Raw genomic sequence first — 16,981 nt, 5'->3', positions numbered from 1 at the left:
CTCCCCTAGCCTCTCTTTAGGCAGGAGTGTTTCCCAAATGATTTGGGATGAGTCCATACTTACGGTTATTGGACATTTTGTGGGACATCATATGAACCATCTGCCCTGATGGAAGGAGTCCCTCAGTTTATTTCTTCTCTTGAAGTAATAAAAATGTGCTGGTTTGCAGGAAATGGCCCCCAAAACAAAGTCAACACCCGGCACTGTAACATTTTTAAATTTACCCCATTTTAAGGGAGAAATTACATATTGCAGTGGTTTTGTGAATTTCGAGCTATCACACAAGTGCCTACTGTATCAGTTCTCTCCCTAATAGACCAGAAAACTAAGAAAATGGGGCTGCTGTTCCTTGTGCTTGTCAGATGTTGTAAATCTCATAAAAGGTCTTTAAGAAAATCATGAAGACTTCAGTTAATTCCCTGACCAGCCCAATTAGAGAAAATTGGGTTCTAACTACAGGGATATGGGATACTGTCTTTCTATCATGGGTTGAAAAGGCAAGCTTCACCGCATCCAACTACCTACAGTGGACTCTGAACAAGTTAACTCACTAGCTTCTCCTAAATGGGGGAGAAGGGGATAAAAACTGACATCTCCTGAACTCAAAATGAGAATATGATCTCCTACTTCTTGCTTTTGGTTCATGTACATACAGTGAATTCTCAGTTACATATAGCACTAGAATCCGCAAGCCACATCAAAATCTCATGTTAGCCAGGATCTCCATGTTGATGATCTACCCCATCAAGACCTTTGTCAAAACTGCTGAAAAAACAAATGGGAGGGGTCTGAGTTTCACTTCCTCCTCTTTGCCCTGGAGGTGCTAACAAGCAAATAAATTGCTCAGCTAGAGAAAGGAAAAGGAGAAGTAAGGGTCTTCCATTATCTAAAAAAAAAAAAAAAAAAAAAAAAAAAATGGGCTCTATCAGCGGGAAATGTAGGCAGTGCATCAGCTGTCACTGTCTGCCCCAAGCATAGCCATCTCCACTGCCAGTTCAGTCTCCCCTGGTGCTCATCCATCACCACTTCCATGGCATGTGCTGTGCTTCCCAGGGCAGTGCACTGGTTCAGGGAGTACCACGGTGATAGGGTTCTTCCCCATAGGGGGCTCTGGTGCTCTGGAATGAGAAAAGGCTTCCCGCAGCACAAGGACATGTGCCCCAAGTCACCATGATCGGCTAGGGCTAAATTACATGCCACAGACAAGTTCTGTGAGAGTCCTTCGTCTGTGCCTCACTTTCATGAATCCTGGAATAAACATAGCGCCCGTAACAAAGCCCATAACACAAAATGGTACTTGATGTATTCTTGGTCTAGGAACTGCCACAAAACATAAAGATACCCTCCCCTTCTGGAGCTCCTGGGTGGTAAAAACCAGCCTAAGAGTCGTCTTCAGCTGCTGTCACCCAGGTTATACTAATTATCCACAATGTCTTTTGGTTTCATCCTTGTCTTTCCATATCCTGGGGACTTATAAATTTAAACCTGGCTTGCAGTAGTACCCTTTTAGCCAGAGTCTCCCCCACTCCAACTTGCCCTGACAACAGCTGTAGAATAATTTCCCTGGAACTCTTTTCTTCCTCATGTTATTCTCCAGCTTAAAAGTTATCATGGTTCCCTGTTACCTCACATTACACCCAACCTCTGCCCCCTCCCCTTTAAAGCCCTGGAGTAACTGCCCCACCTGTGTCCCTGACCTCCCTTCTCATCCTTTGCCCCACACTCAACAAGGTCATACATTCATCCAGTGCCTTCCCTTTCTCTTTTCACCAACACATTTTCCTTCCCTTCCTTTCAAATCTTAAAATTCCTCCTCAGTTGCTCCCTTCAGACTCTTCTCAGTCCTTACCTAACTTCTTTTTGACACCACTTGGTCTATCCTACATTAATTTAAACTTATTGATGGGTCTCTGCAAGAATTCTTCTCTGGTTATCTGTGGTCACACCGTCAGTTCCAATGATGTAGACACCACGAGAATGAGCTCCTAGATTGCTTCTTTTGATATACATCTTTCTCCTCCAGTGTAAGATAACAATTATTTAAGCATTACATTCCATTTTACAGCTTAAAGTGGGATTTCGTTGACGGTCCCCCATTTGATCTTCACAGCAACTTTGCAAGGAAAATGGGACAAACGTTACTACCCTCATTGTATAGTTCAGCAAGCATGGCTTTGAAGGTTAAACGATTCGTCCAGAGTCTCACAGCAAAGAAAGAAGCAGGAGATCTGGGACCCAAACCCAGGTCCTTGAATCCTAAGTGCCTCTTGTTCCCATATCATCTTCCCACCCTGGACATGTGTCACACATGATAAATGCTGATGGACTGATAATGCAGATCAGTAATGTGCAGCATCATCAGGCCACATTCAGATAGAGATTTAACGTTCTGAAGCCATGCCCTGAGGATAAGGTTGGGAAGAAAGGCAAAAATGAGAATTCACCAGTGTCTGTCTTTCACTTCCCATTGACTTAAAGTTTGCAGGAGGAAAAAAAAAAAAGAAAGAAAAAAGAAACCTAAAATTAAAAAAAAAAAAAAAAAGCTTTTAAAATGAAAGTTGGTTTTTCCTGGAAAGCTGAGAAAAGAGGAAACACCTAAGGGACTCACTTGAAACTTTCCACATGATGTTGCTTGGGTCAGATGTCAGAATGAAGCCTCTAGGCTATGAGTTACCAGTTGACATTTCTGCAGTGCCTAGACTGGAAGGGCCAGGAGCAGAGGAAGCTAGGAATCTGAAGAACTGGGCTCTAGCTGTACTGCCCTCTCTGTGTGACCCCAGGCTAATCCAAGGCTCAAGGGAGCCTCAGGCCTCCATTCCTTTGTCTGTCCTGCAGAAAGGTTGAATGAGATGGACCATGAGGTCTCCTCCGGCTGTGACATTTTGAGAGTCTATGAATAGCAAGGACACAAGACAGGTGCGAGCAGATCACCACGTGGGAAGCTCACACCTGTCTCTCCCCAGTGTTTCCGCCCCTCACTTCCAGCAGTGCCAAACTCCAGGCCCAGTGAGGGTCCAGTTGCCAATTTTGAAGCTGTTCAAGGACAGTCGTCCTTTCTGCATGGGGCTCCTTCCAACCCAAAGCTGGCCTTCCTTCCTCCCTCTGCAACTCACTCTCTCATAGGCTACTGGGATTTGCATGTCACTAATTCATTTATGCCTCTTTGCTTTTAGATTAAAATTACTCACAAGAATCAAGCGCCTATGATGATGGGGCCTCCCCAGAAGAGCAGCTTCTTTTCACTGAGGAGGAAGAGCCGTTCAAAAGACTAAACAACGTGCCATAATGCCAGTTAAACCAAGAGAGAAAATAAGAAACTGTAACACATACACACACACACACACACACACATACGCACACGCACATGCACACACGCACACTCATCTCTAACCAGTGGAAGCAAAGCCACCCTTCAGGAAGAAATCTTCATCTTCCCATACGTTCATTCTCTCTTCTTCAACAAAGGACACACCCCAACAGAGCCAGGACCCCCAGAAAATTTTGAATGGACCCAGGGCCCACCAGGGTGATGTTGGCTCTTGCAGCAACCTCCACATTCCCAGAAGGCCTTGAGTGGGACTTTCTGAGACTGAAGGAGAAGTCCCCCTTTCTTCCAACCAGTCTTGCAAGGTCCCTCACGGACGCTCACAAGGAAGCAGGCTGCAGGTTTCCTGCCTATGGTGAGATCGGATGTGGCCAAGGGAAAGCGCTCCCATTCCAGAGAACTTACACAAAGGTCCCTCTGTACAGAGACAAACGGCCTCCAACTCTCAAAGCATAACCCTTGGCAGGGCTCAGCAAGCGCACGTTGGTTTCTTAGTTGTCCTTCAAGCAGCAACTTCTGCCTGAACTTGCTGAGGAGGCAGAAAGGCTGTGGAAAGCTGTGTTTCCATTCTTGGTTCTCCACACTGTCAGTGGGCACTTGTTATTTTCCCAAAGCCTTCTCCTGGTGGCTGTGTGTTTGTTTGGAGACGGCTCCAAGAGCCCCCAGAGCTGCCTGTACAGCACACCTTAGATGTGGTATTTATTTTCTTAGTTCTGTGAACACCTGGGAGGGAAAGCAGAGAAACTGGGATTTATTTTTCAAATTGGTGTCATAATATTGTGTAAAAAGGGAAGAAAAAAAACCACCCCCAGCTTCTTTCTTTTTCAAGCCAAAGCGTGTTTCCTGTTTGAGTTCCAAGCCCTGGTGGCAGACTATTTCCTGAAGGCAGAGAAGATGAGAAGGAAGGACCCTTTGCTGAGAAGACCAGGAGACAAACCATCAGGTGGCTCCCACCTGCCTCTTTGCACCTACCACTCCCAGAGTGTGAGCTGAAGGCCCTTCTGATGATCTAATGTGTGTGTACATATATGTAGCATATATATTTATATATATATATATATATATATATATATATATATATATATATATATTTATTTACTGATGGACTTCTCCTGACTGAAAAAAAAAAATATGTAGAATAGGAACAGAAAAGTGGGAAGGAAAAAGAAAGTTTTCACTCCCCCATTCCACCATTTCATGGTCAAGACACATTTCCCCATGGTGATCATGAGATTTAAGGGAAGTGAAAGTAGCTTCTTTATTGTAAAGAGACTGAGAATTCCTATTCTGGATTCTCAAAACAACCATGAAAGATACGCTAGACACAATTTACTCTCCCATTTGTCAGATAAAGGCACCGAGTCTCTGAAAAGTTAAGAGACTTGTCCGTGGTATCTTAGCTGATGTGGTTTGAGAATAAGTGCCACTAAGAGGATATTTATTAGGGAAAAGAACCCACACATCTTAGAATAGGGTCATTTCTGGTCACTGGGAAATGATTCCATTCGAGTCCAGGTTGCCAGGGAAGAATGAACATGTAGCCCATGTGAGGATGGGACAGGCCCACGTGAGAAAATAGGGGCCTCGTGATGCTTCCCGGAGATTCTATCTGGCCTGAACTGGTAAGAAGTTGGTCTGGGTTGAAGGCACTAGACAGATCATCAAATTAAACTCTATCACGTGTCAACTCATCATGGTCCTCATGGCCTCCTAGTCTGGAAACACCTCTGGCTGCAGGGATGACCTCAGTGGAGACTCACAAGATGGACTGAGGCACCTTCTTCAAGGTGCTCCCAGCCAGTACCCAGAGGGGTCTTGGCAGAGGCCAATGGGCTTCCTGCACCTGGTGCCAGCATCACCCTCCTTTCCTGAGGGCAAGTCTGTGTAGAACTTCAGTTTGTTTCTAGACAGAAACATTTGCCTTGGCGCCTTCACTCCACTGGACCGCCATCCCCTCTGAGATTTCTTAAGAGGAGACGTGGGCCCACTAGACATTGCTCCACTGAGCTCTCTCTAATCTTGCACTGGGTCAGGAGCTTTGCACAAGGAAGGGAAATTAAGACTGTGTGTACACCCTGATCCTAACTGTGAAGGAAGCAGTCATCTAGGACCATCCTGCTGGACCTAATAGTGCAAAACAGTGGGTGAGGGGAAAACCAGGCCGTCTGGAGAATGTCTTGAATGATGGGATCCTTGGTGATGGGATGGACCAGCAAGCTCCAGAATAACAACAGGTACTATCTTGGAAGCCACTTGATTTCGAAACAAAGGCAGGTGTGGGCTCACTAATTCTGGGACATTTACAGACATTTTTGCATGTCTGATCCCCCAAGATTGAGGCTGTTGAAACATAGCACTGTCAACAGGTGGAACTGAGTCTCAGTGATTCACAAGTCAGAGTGGCCGTGGCCTGCTCTAGTCCAGTGCATAAGACTTGCAGTGTTGCTTGAGAGACATGTCCCAAGGCCTCCTTAGAACCACACAGTATAATACACCAGTGGAATTGCACTTCCAGTTTGGTAAGTCCAGTGTTGTTTAATGTGCTGTTGCAGTTCATTCCTTAACTACTGTGACCATGGCTTTTTCCTGTAGAGCACCTCATCTTAGTGATCTTCCCAGCAACCTCAGAGGCTGACAGAGAATGTGTTACCCTCCTGATCTTAATAATGAGAAAAATTAAGCTTAATGAGGGTTCAGTGACTTCTCAAAGTCACACAGTTAGGCAAGCAGGGCAAAATCCAGTCCTTTAGTCTTCATCTTATTCTAATTGTGACCATGCCACAGACATGTTCTCACCTGCCCCCACAGTTCTACCCTACCAGCAATAAAAATAATGAAACAGAAAATCTTCAATACATTGTGTTGTCCCTGGACTGTTGAGCTAAGAGTTGCATCTCATTATGGCTTGGTCTTTGTGGATTTCCTCCAGTGAGTTGAGAATGGAGATAGACTTAGTAGAATGATTATATTTCAGGTCAGAGACCAGCTCCTCTCAAGATAGTTCTTTCCACAGATGGAAAAGATATGTTAAAATTGCCAAATAAATTAGGAAATACTTGGCAGAATCTGGAAGAGCCTCCAGACTGGCGTTACATAACATGCATATACATTATACATATGCACATTATATAAGGTGACATAGTACTTAATGTGCTGTATATATTATGCAAATTACATATTTGTGAGTAATCATGATAAATATAGAGACCCACTAATCACTTTTTTACACATACTCAGTGACAGATTAGGAAGTTACTTTGCCAGAGAGTCTTAAAACTTACTCTCTCCTGCTGCTTTGGTTCCAATTCCTGACAAAAATAATTGCATCAACTTTTCCCATCTCTAGCCCCCTCTCCTCTTAGCCAAAACCCTCAGTTACCTCCTGTCCCAGCTAGGCTGTACCTTCCGTGGAACACACCACAATTGGATCCATAAAAATAGAATCATGGGGATGGGAAGGATCTAGACTTCCAGATTCCCTATGTCCCAGGCCTACATCTCAACACTCCCAGGCAAGTGGGTGCCTAATGCTAATATCAAAAGTAGAGAGGAGGGGAGAGGGGAGGGAGGAAGGGTGGAAGAGTCTACCAAACCTCCAAGGAAGGAAACTTCATAGTGTTCCCTGGCCACCAGTTCCAGGATCTAACAATAACCAATCAGGAAGTTATTTCAAACATCTAAGTCCCCACAGCATATCTGAGACCATAATTTCCTAAGATGTGTTTTGCAAAATGCTAGTAGCCATAAAATGCTCCATGAAAACAGAGTTCCGTGATCAAGTACTAGCTCCCTTTCTGGGAGAGACAGAGAGAGGCCTAACGCTAAGAACTCACCATGAAGAACCATAGAGTCCTTTATTTGTCTGTCAACATCAACAGATGAGAAACACCCTTACGCCCACAATTTCTTCTTTTTGTCCTCAGTGGGGATAGGAACATGCAAGTAACCATCCTCAGCAATAATATTCCCAAAAGTACTTCTCTAGGAGAAGTAGTCTCCATTCTTAAGACACTGTTTAGCTTCTGCTCTGTGATTGTTCCCGTCTACATTCTTCAAGTAAGAATCAAGGATCTGGACTCTTTGTCCCATGGGTGAGGAAGGGATTGGGGGAAACATGATAGCTTCCAGGGGTCAGACTTTATCTGTGTACCTCCAGAGAAAAGAATCAGGTCTAAACAATGCAGTTATAGAGAGGTTGATTTTTATTCAATTGAGTGACTGCTCTTGGAACTGGCCTAATATGGAAAGGGCTTTTTCTGGGGGGAAGAAGAGTTACCTGCTCTTATAGGATAGGCCTTGACTTGGTTGGGTGGGGAACTAGCAGTGATTGATCTACCTTGTCCAAAAAACAATCAGAACTGTTTTTGTAAGCATCAATGTTAAAACAGTATCTATTACTTCCTTTTGAACAGCATGCCTCAGTGTCCCTTGTTTTCTGAAAGAATGAAAATGACTCCTAGAGAGATTTCTGGATCGGTGGGTACTGATCAGTTAGACCACACTTAATACATGGCAAAATTGACCAGAATCATTGACATCCTCGAGGATAGCTAGTGGTAGTTATCTCTTCTCAGTAGCTTGGAGTGTTAAAGGAATGGGGTTCAGTATTCAAATCAAAAGAGATTTTGCTTTTCTGTTGGGGTCCATAGTAGCAGTGCAGAACTCTTCTAGTCACAAATTTCGGGCCTGCATCTGACTTGCAATAACAAGGAAAAAGAAACTATCCCACATGTGAAATAGCAATCAAGTTTTACATAAAACAACAGAGCAGAATTGTATAGAATTTCACATGGAGCCATTGTTTATAGCTCCCCTTGATGTCCCATCATACTAGAGTGTATCTTTCAACTTTTTTACTGTAGAGAGAAAGCAGGAAATGGAGACAGGAAAGGGAATGCCCACTTATTGCTTACTGGATACAGGGCATCACGTTGAGGCCTCCATGTGCTGTCCCATTTAATCCTCAGAACAGCCTACGACAGGAGCATTGTACTTATTTCACAGATAAAGGTATTAGTGCGTAGAAAGGTAAACCACCTTGTCCAAGTTCAAACAGATAGTAAGACATGAATCTGTCTCACGAAAATGTATGTTTTTTTCTACTATACTTTAGTGCTTTTAACATTCTTATCTGTTTCCAATCCCACTATCATTCTGGGTGAGATTACACAGCGTTGGGAAATTGATCTATCAGGTCCACCTCTGTGTAGCCCTCTAATCATGTTCCTACTGAAGAACTCTCAGTGCTTGTTCACATTTAAGCTCAACAGCCTCTGTGGACAGCTGGAACCTCAAACCTCAACTTTGCAATCAAATTGACAGCCAAAACTTAGTCTTCAATGTTTCCAATTCTAGGTGAATGGGATGCACTTCCCGGGGCTACCTCATAGATTTTCTACCCAACTCTGTGAGTGGGAGAGCAGCAAGCTGTCTTCTCAGACATAAATGCCATGGTCAACGGTGACTGGCCTGCACAAGGAAGGAGGGCTGGGGTTGTTGAAGGGAGCCTCCAGCAAGAAGGCTCTGCATGTGATCCTCATTAGTGATAGGCGTGGGCTGGGCCATCTGTATTCCACAGGAGAACAGAATGGCAGGCTGCCTTTCAGATGCCAAGAGAAGCTATCTAATGGGAAGATCCAGAGAGCTCAAAAAGCAGACAGGCATCTTTCCTCAAGGGGATCTCTGTAGGAATCCAGGGACATAGAAAACCAAGGGTTTTTGGAAATAAGCTGCTTGACTTGCTGGGTACCTACCCTGGCTACCACTTTATTCTTCATGTCCATGGTGCAGAATGGCAAGCCAAGGCCTGCAGCCTCATCTGCTAGCTAAACTCCCTTCGATGGAGCCCACGATGAACCTACGTTATCCTAAAATCTGTGGATGCTGTGGCAGGTGCATCATAGCAAGGCACCAGGGTTTGCAGCTAAGCCTTCAAGTCTCCCAAGGGTCAGGAAACACTGTAACCAGGAGGGACCATATGACTGGATGTTCAATGCAGATCCTAGAGAAATAATCAGAAAACATGAGGACAACTGTAAATTGGTCAAGTTAGGAAAATGCAACTTGGAAGCAAAGAAGAGAACATATAACGCAGTGTCAAGCACGTAGTAGGTAACGAGTAAATATTTGTTAAATGAATGAATAGCTAAAGTGGGTATCTGTCCCTGTATCCTGGAATGGATAGGGGAAGGGGGGTAGAGGTGATGAAAGCTTTTTAACTAACAGCTCAGGAACTTGAAACCACAGGATGTAGAGGGAGCTCATGGGGGCCTCTAACTACCCAGACATCTGTTGAATGATGGACACAGCTAAATATGGATCATCAAAGGGCTTTCTAGGTCACATGGAGGGCAGTTTCATGATTCAGAAAATATGAAATTCAACTTGGACAGAAAGACAGAAATATTTGCAATCTACTTCTTAGCCATCAGGTCAGTCAGAATGGGCAAAGAATAAAAAGGCAGCACATAAGCGGAGTTACAACACAGTGAGAGATCAGCATAATAAGGTACAGATTCAGAAGATGAAAAGACATGGAGAACTGGGTTTTTTAGCAGATATTTGGGCAAGGAAGCTGAGCACTATAGTTCAAAATGAAAGAAAGGACTGACAAATCCTTTTAAAAAAAAGCAGCTTAAAGTTGAGTTAATGGTAATATGTGGGACATGTCCAGGCATTAATGAAACTCTTATTAAATAACTATCATTTATGGTGCAGTCCAAAGCCTATTACTTTTATGACCACTGCTAAACTTCACAGGAACTCTCCTGAAGTGGGTGGTATACAGTTCCCTACTTGACAAACAAGGACTGAGAAACGGAGCAGATCTCATAGCAGCAGATCCAGGATTCAGATCTGTCAGTATCTGCCTTCAAAGCCATGTTTGCACCTCACTGCCACTGCTGATGACTCTGAGCTTCAAGCGTAGTGGCAGGGATTTACCACCCCAAACCGATCCCTTGTGCACGACTCAGCGGACATCCTTCTCAACCTGGAAATCTGAGTCCACGAAGCTGGGGTGGGAAACAGCACTCACTTGGCCAGCCACAGAGGCTCATTGAGAAAGAGTGGACCTGGGCTGTGGAAGGTGTGTGCACACTTCACCCTCCCTTCTTCTTAGGCCCTCTCTCCAACGCGCCAGCTGGGCCGTGTCCTAGGACCTTACTCAGACAGCATCCAGCCAACAATGAACAGCTGGTAAAGAACTCACCAGATCAGGGTGTTCGCATAATATGAAAGATCATCTTAAAAGATACACAGAGACCATATTAAAGATCAGGAGCAAGTGAAATGAGGTCAGGTGGTCAAGCCTCAGAATTTAGCAACCGATACCTAAAGGTGGAACAGAGATCCAAAATGTCCTTTTAAAAATCTGTTGGATGAATCATAATTTGGAGTAAAAAGACTGCTTCTGGAATGATGCAAAAAAAAAATGTTGAACTTTTTCCTTTCCAAAAAAAACAAAAAAATTGTTTTTAAAAATGGAACGTTAGCAAGAACTATGAGGTGAGGGATGATAAAATGGTCATTTCTTTTTACCTTAGATGAGACAAGAGGAAGTGCACTTCTAAACCTCACAATATAAATGGCAATCCAGAAAAAGATTCCAGGAAGTGTGCATTTTCTGCTGAGGGATTAAACATCAGTACTTTCAAAGTAATTAATGAAGTGACTTTTTTGTCTTTTTTATTTTTTATTTTTTAAAGAAAACTGGTACTAATAGGTCACCAGGAAATGGCACGATCTTCAAGAAAAGAAAAATTTTCCTGATGAATATTTCCTCTCTCCCCAACATCTTTGAGGTGAAAGGATTGAGAACTAACTAGATCTTTTAACTCAGAGCAACATACATCATGGAAGGTGTTAAGAACAGAGGATATCATTAAAATTGCTGTTTGGGGTTTGCTGTCATCACTCTCTGCTCCCACCAGGCATTAAGGTAATGATAATAAACCTAAGAAGAGTAAGTAATCCCCATCTCCCACCATCTCCCCGTCAGCCTCCTAAAGCTCCCACCACCTGCCCAGGTTAAACATACTTCCTTGAATTAGGGTATCTGGGAGTAATTTCTCTTTATTACGGACATTTTCAAACACATAGAAAAATAGAGTCATGAATATAATGAGAACACTTCTACCTGTCACTTAAGATTCAACAGTTCTTACCATTTTGCCTTATTTGTTTCATACTTTTTTACTGAAGTATTGGAAAGTAAATTACAGGTGTCATGACATCTCACACCAAAATACTCAACACATATATCATTATCAGGGATCCTTCCTTACGTGTGAAAGGCTGTGTGTATCAAACACTCTGCTCTCAGAAGATGTCAGGGTGCTCTGGTAAGCTCGGTTGTTCCTCAACTGTCTGAATCCTGTTGTCACACATAGAAGTTAATCAGGACAGGGGCCCTGGGTGGCTCCGTTGGTTAAGCATCCGATTCGTGGTTTCGGATCAGGTCATGATTTCATGGCTTGTGAGTTCGAGCCCCATGCCAGGCTCTGTGCTGGCAGCTTGGAGCCTGCTTGAAATTCTCTGTCTCCCTCTCTCTCCACCCCTCTCCAACTCATGTTCTCTCTCTCTCCCTCTCAAAAGTAAATAAATATTCTAAAAAAGAAGTTAATCAGGACATCACTCACACACTCATGAAGAGAAAGTTTTGGGTGGAACCCAAGGAAGGTCTTAGCTGTATTCAAATCGTTCCCGATTGATCTGGAAAGAGGAAACAGCACATTAACTAAATCCTCAAAAGACACAAAGTGGGAAAGTGTTATAAGCACTAAGTGATGCCAGAGAGAAAATGCAAAGCACTTGGGGGAGGTAGAAATTTACCTGAACAATGTGTGTTCTTATTTTTGAAATAAAAATTGTTTAAAGCATTAATAGTTACAGAAAGACTGGGCACACAGTATTATTTGGGACAGGTAAAACACTGTATCTGCAGATTCATTTAATCGTATAAAAGACAACTGTAGTTATTGCCCTCACCCTGTGAGAAACATGGCGCTAGACTGGGTGTGGGCGCGGGGTGGGGGTGGGGTAAGCTGCTGAGATGTACAGACAGGTCCTCCCCCTCCACTGGGGCATAACTGAACTGGAAGTGTGTCAACTCCTGAGAGAACGTCTGGGAAGCTTGGTTGAGAAGCGTTGGCTCACTTATGTGGGGTAAGATATCATTTTCAATAGGCAAAGAGTAAAAGAAGCAGATAACATTCCATTTGCTCTGTGCTGGGGTCAGGGCAGGCTACCTGCAGATGTTCTGGGCAAGAGGGTGGGCAAGGTGGTTGGGTAGTTTGCTTGCAAAAGTCTGCCGGCTCAGTGATTCCGTCAAACAAAAGGGAAGCAGGCAAAATGAGTGACAGTAGGTTCCAGAATGTTCAGCCTGTCTCAGTAAGTGAAATACGTTTCCAATTCAAAACAGCCTACATGGTGGCAATGACTGGAAACTAAGGCCTGATACCCAGTCTGTGGCTGGTGGACCAAACTGAGCACCCGTCTGGCTTTCCACAAATTGGGAGGAAAAGGTTCCTCATCCATAGCCCCAGTGCATATCTACATTTCTTTTGACTTATGAAACACCCCACCACACCACTGCTTCCCCCCATGGGGTTCATAAGAACAAGCACCACCTTCTTCTGTCCTGACGTTGCTGCCATAAGGAATGCAAGTCTATGTTGACTGGCTCGGCAATGAAAATTGTTTTCATCCTCCTGAGAGGAGGAACATGTTTTCCTCCCAGAGCGCCCCCTCTTTGGAAGAACACAGTCTTTCCTGAGCTCCCTCCTCCAGCCTAACCCCTGGCCCTGAAGCCCAGGATCCGCTGATGGGCGAGAAAACACATGAGCTCACTGGAGCTTATATAAGAGCTCTTGGCAGGCCTTCCCGGGAGCATGCTCACATTTGCCTTGTCTAGGCAATGTGAGTTTTCTTTTCTCTATCTCCCCAGAACAGAGAGGGCTATGTGTACTCCTGTTCATTAGTAGTTTTGTAGCAGGGAGGAGGAAACACAGCGTTCCTTCCTATAGCCCAGTGATTCAAATTGGCACAGTTTTCCTGAGGGGGAGAAATAGTATCTAAAAGAACTCACCTGTTTGTGTTGAGCCCCTTGTCTTAGTTCTTTTCCATGAGGAGGCCGTATGGCCTCCGTCCCTGCAGTGGAGCCATGAGAGCAATAAGGGCCGAAGCCTCCTCGACATCTCTGAGGACTACAGCTCAGGTGTCCCTTCTGAGATGTTTGTGAGCAGGGTCTAGAGCAGAGAGAGACAGAATGGATGGAAACTCCTGTCTTCCCTCAAAGGTAAAAATAAAACATTTATGCAGATCTTTCAGGTGTTCTCATTGGCAGGAAATTGATCCTGCCTCCAGAGGACTTGGCGAAAACTCCTATCCTTCCCCAGACTTCATTTTCTTGATGGAGGAAAGAAACTTTGGGGAAACTTTTGGGAACTGCATTCTGGAAACTCAAAGAGAAGCAAGGAGAGAGAGAGAGAAAGTAAAGGAAGGTCATGAGTCCATCCTCCAAATCCAGTGGGTGTTTTACATGGCTCCCAAGAGGAGAAAGGATTTGGTTCTTCTTTTGTGGCTGAGGGAAGAAAAGGAGAGGGAGGAGCCAGGGAGTCCTTGGCCATGATGGGCTCCACTGTGCCTCCCCACTGGCTCCAGGCCTGGACAGCTCAGGGCAGTGCCAGACAACACGGGGAGCTCAGCCTGTGCCTTCTCATTCTCCTTCCAGAGCTTCAAGGCTATGACCAACCCCAGGATGCTTCCTGCCCACAGGCAGGTGGGGAGATGCGCTCTCCTCTCCCTGTTCAGCATTATTCTACTCCTCTCCTGGGGCCAGCACCCCTTCCTACCTGACACCAAGGAGCAAGAGGGAATTGAGCGAGTGTCAGATTATGTCTCCGTTTTCCCACCTGTGGGTTGGGGCCAGAGAGGGCGGTTCACATATTTATTCATTTATTCATCCATAAATACTGTGTTATTAACCAATGTTGATTTGCCAGGCACTGTGTCCTAACTTCTTAACGTATTTCAACATGGCTGTCTTGCTTTTTCTCAGCCATTTCCCAGCACATGCTGCTTTTCCCAAACTGCACCCACCTGCAATGCCCACTTCTTCCACTTTTTCCTTTTTCTTTTATTCTCATGATGTTTCTCTTCCCTTTCCTCCTATGATTCTATTTTTAGAGCTTTCATACATAAAATCAGAGGATCATAGGGATCTTAAGGGGACATTTGCCCACTTTGTTATCTCCAGGCAAGTGTGTGCTGAAAAGGCCCAGGAAAGATCAGAGAACATCATCCCGAGCCCAATTTCAGAATGTATTCAAGTGTCTTACAGCTTCTCCACATCAAGAAATTATCTCCAATGCCTAACTGAAACCCCTCTGTTCAATACTACGCTCCTTTTTCTTTTCCTTTTGGGTCATGTCTCAGGCCTAAAGCACCTTTGTGGGTATAGAACCACTGAGGAGTTTAATGCAAAACAGCATAGCCAAACATCCCAGACCAGAGGATATGAGCTTCAGTATGAAAACAATAGAACCAGGAACAAAGAAAGGACCAGAGACCATAGCAATTAAGTAGGTTTAGTTTCTGTGAAATCAACAAAAAGAGAATAAGAAAGAACCCACAAGTATAAGCCTACTGGAGTCATGATTTCTGATCAACTACCTCAATTAACACAAAAAGTCCATTGAGCAGGGAGTTTTGGAGTCAGCCCCCTATTGTTGGAAAGGCTCTTCCTTCCATGTCATCAAGTTCAGCCTTGCACACAGAGTTGGTAGCTAGCATAGCACAATGTCAGTGCTCTGTCCATTGTAGTTGAATAACAAATGGTGGTCATTCAGCTCTGGCTCCAATGCCACTATATGCAGAATTCCTCTCCAGAGCCGTTTTTCCAGGCCTCTGGTTAGGAGGCAACCCAGGTCTACACTTGGACAGGGCCTAATGCTCCAAATGTTGCCCTTTTTGATCTGCACAAACCTGCCAAGATTGCTTGCAGCTGATAGAGGCAGTGTGGGTAGTGGGCCTAGCGGGTGGGTCGCCTGACGAGGAGGCAGATTTCAAAACCTGCACCATTTTCTTCCTTCCTTTCTTCTCCAGATGACAAGAGGCAGGAGATCCGACTAAAGAGAAGAAGGTCCTACAGCAAGTTGCTGACCCAGCTTATAGCACAGCTGCCCTCTTCCACAGAATGAGAAGAAGCAACCTTTTGTGCCTCTGTGTACCATCACCCTCAACACTCGGTAGATACCTCAGAGAAAGTGATATTGTTAGCAAGTAATCATAATCCCAAAGAAGCCACTGCTAAGGTGCGGTTTCTGATGGATGCTTTTCTTTCTCTACAGAAAACAAGACCCTCCTGTCTTGGAAAATTCTGGCAACTGTCCCATAGAGGCTGCTGTGGAAGGGAGCCATTCCACATGCCAGGATGGTGTGAGGGATGAAACCCTGCCTGGGAAACAAGCGCAACATGGGGAGTAGGCTACAGTCCTGTCTCAGCCACATGGCCTTGGGCATGTCCTTTAGCCTTCTGGGGCCTCTCTTTCTCTGTCTACCAAACAAGGGGGCTCTAAAGACTTTCCCTCTTCAATGATCTTGCCTTTACCTGGGGTAAATGCTGCGGCCAAAGGAGAGGGGGCAGGGTCCTTGTTCTTCTGGGTCTCCCACCAGGCCCAAGGTTTCCCCCAGCCCTGCTACCCTGAAGGGCTACTCCTGGCCGCTTCAAGAATCTTCTCTTCCCTCTTAAGGATTTATCAGGCTCAGAAATCAGCAGATTTGGGGGACCAATATGAAAAAAACTCTATGAGGAAACTCTTTGATAAGCCCTCCACCTTTACACACACACGCACACACACACACACACACACACACACACATATACAAACACACATACTTGATCCCTGAAGTGTAAACATCTTCCCTTCTGTGTATCAGACCTATCTTCCCCTTTCTCATCACCAGTATGTTGGAAGAAAACTCATTCCCACCAGTGGAAAAGTGCCACTTCCTCTTAGAGAACTTAGCTAAACCTCAGTGTTTGGGGGTGACCCTGGGCATAGGTTGAAGCAGAAGGTCCTAATGCACCTCAACCACGGCCCATAAATGCAGACTCTACCAGCCGAGACTGAGGCAGTAACTAGGTAACACAGTGCCGGGTCCAGATCCTTCGCTCGTGGTCCATCCACCTCCACAGCCTCTTCCACCCATAGATATGCTGTTCGTAGTGGTGGCCGCCTGCTCGAGCCTGCCTGTCTGCCTGCATTGAGTGCCGTACATTGTTCTGTAATGTACCGTGTATATGTGTGTCCTCACTCTGTGGTTTACTACAAATAAAAGTGACAGCGGGTAGCTGACCTCTGACCTCTGGGTGGTTTCTTTTCAAGCCACCGCTGGAGAAATCTGGGTTGTCTGATCAGCCACAGAGCACTGGAGACGAGCATGCTCCTCTAGACTCCCGGGTAGCCTATTCACAAGTGCACACTGCCAGGGGTTCCACTGATGTGCTGGGACTAGGAAGAATGGAAACTCTCTGTTACCACTTTCTTGGTGCTGGAGAAGGGGGAGAGGAAGCCAAAAGTCCTATTAAATAAGGCTTTACCAAACATTTCATGCACATCATTTCACTGATATCTGAAAACTCCCCTCTGAAGT

At 44.9% G+C, this 16,981-nt stretch overlaps 1 protein-coding gene and 1 long non-coding RNA gene across 9 annotated transcripts in view; both read left to right on the top strand.

Annotated features, from left to right (window-relative positions):
• DGKG (diacylglycerol kinase gamma) overlaps window positions 1-4,389 on the top strand; it is a 203,024-nt gene extending 198,635 nt beyond the window's left edge. For all 6 annotated transcript variants that reach the window (XM_058730764.1, XM_058730765.1, XM_058730763.1 and 3 more), the window contains one exon: window positions 3,174-4,389. In XM_058730764.1, coding sequence (XP_058586747.1) covers window positions 3,174-3,272 — 99 coding nt within the window. In that variant the 3' untranslated portion in view covers window positions 3,273-4,389. The remainder of the gene's footprint in view (window positions 1-3,173) is intronic.
• Window positions 4,390-16,683, top strand: LOC131512290 (uncharacterized). 3 transcript variants are annotated; one of them, XR_009262069.1, is made up of 5 exons: window positions 4,390-5,844; window positions 11,032-11,264; window positions 13,427-13,622; window positions 15,431-15,573; window positions 15,676-16,683. It is a non-coding gene; the product is annotated as an uncharacterized LOC131512290 (long non-coding RNA). The 3 variants fall into 3 exon arrangements; XR_009262068.1 differs by lacking the exon at window positions 13,427-13,622; XR_009262070.1 differs by lacking the exons at window positions 11,032-11,264; window positions 13,427-13,622.
• Window positions 16,684-16,981: the final 298 nt, after the last annotated feature.

Source organism: Neofelis nebulosa, chromosome 5 (genome assembly GCF_028018385.1).
Source record: "Neofelis nebulosa isolate mNeoNeb1 chromosome 5, mNeoNeb1.pri, whole genome shotgun sequence".
NCBI classification, from domain to species: Eukaryota; Metazoa; Chordata; class Mammalia; order Carnivora; family Felidae; genus Neofelis; species Neofelis nebulosa.
This window is presented reverse-complemented; position numbering and strand designations above follow the sequence as displayed.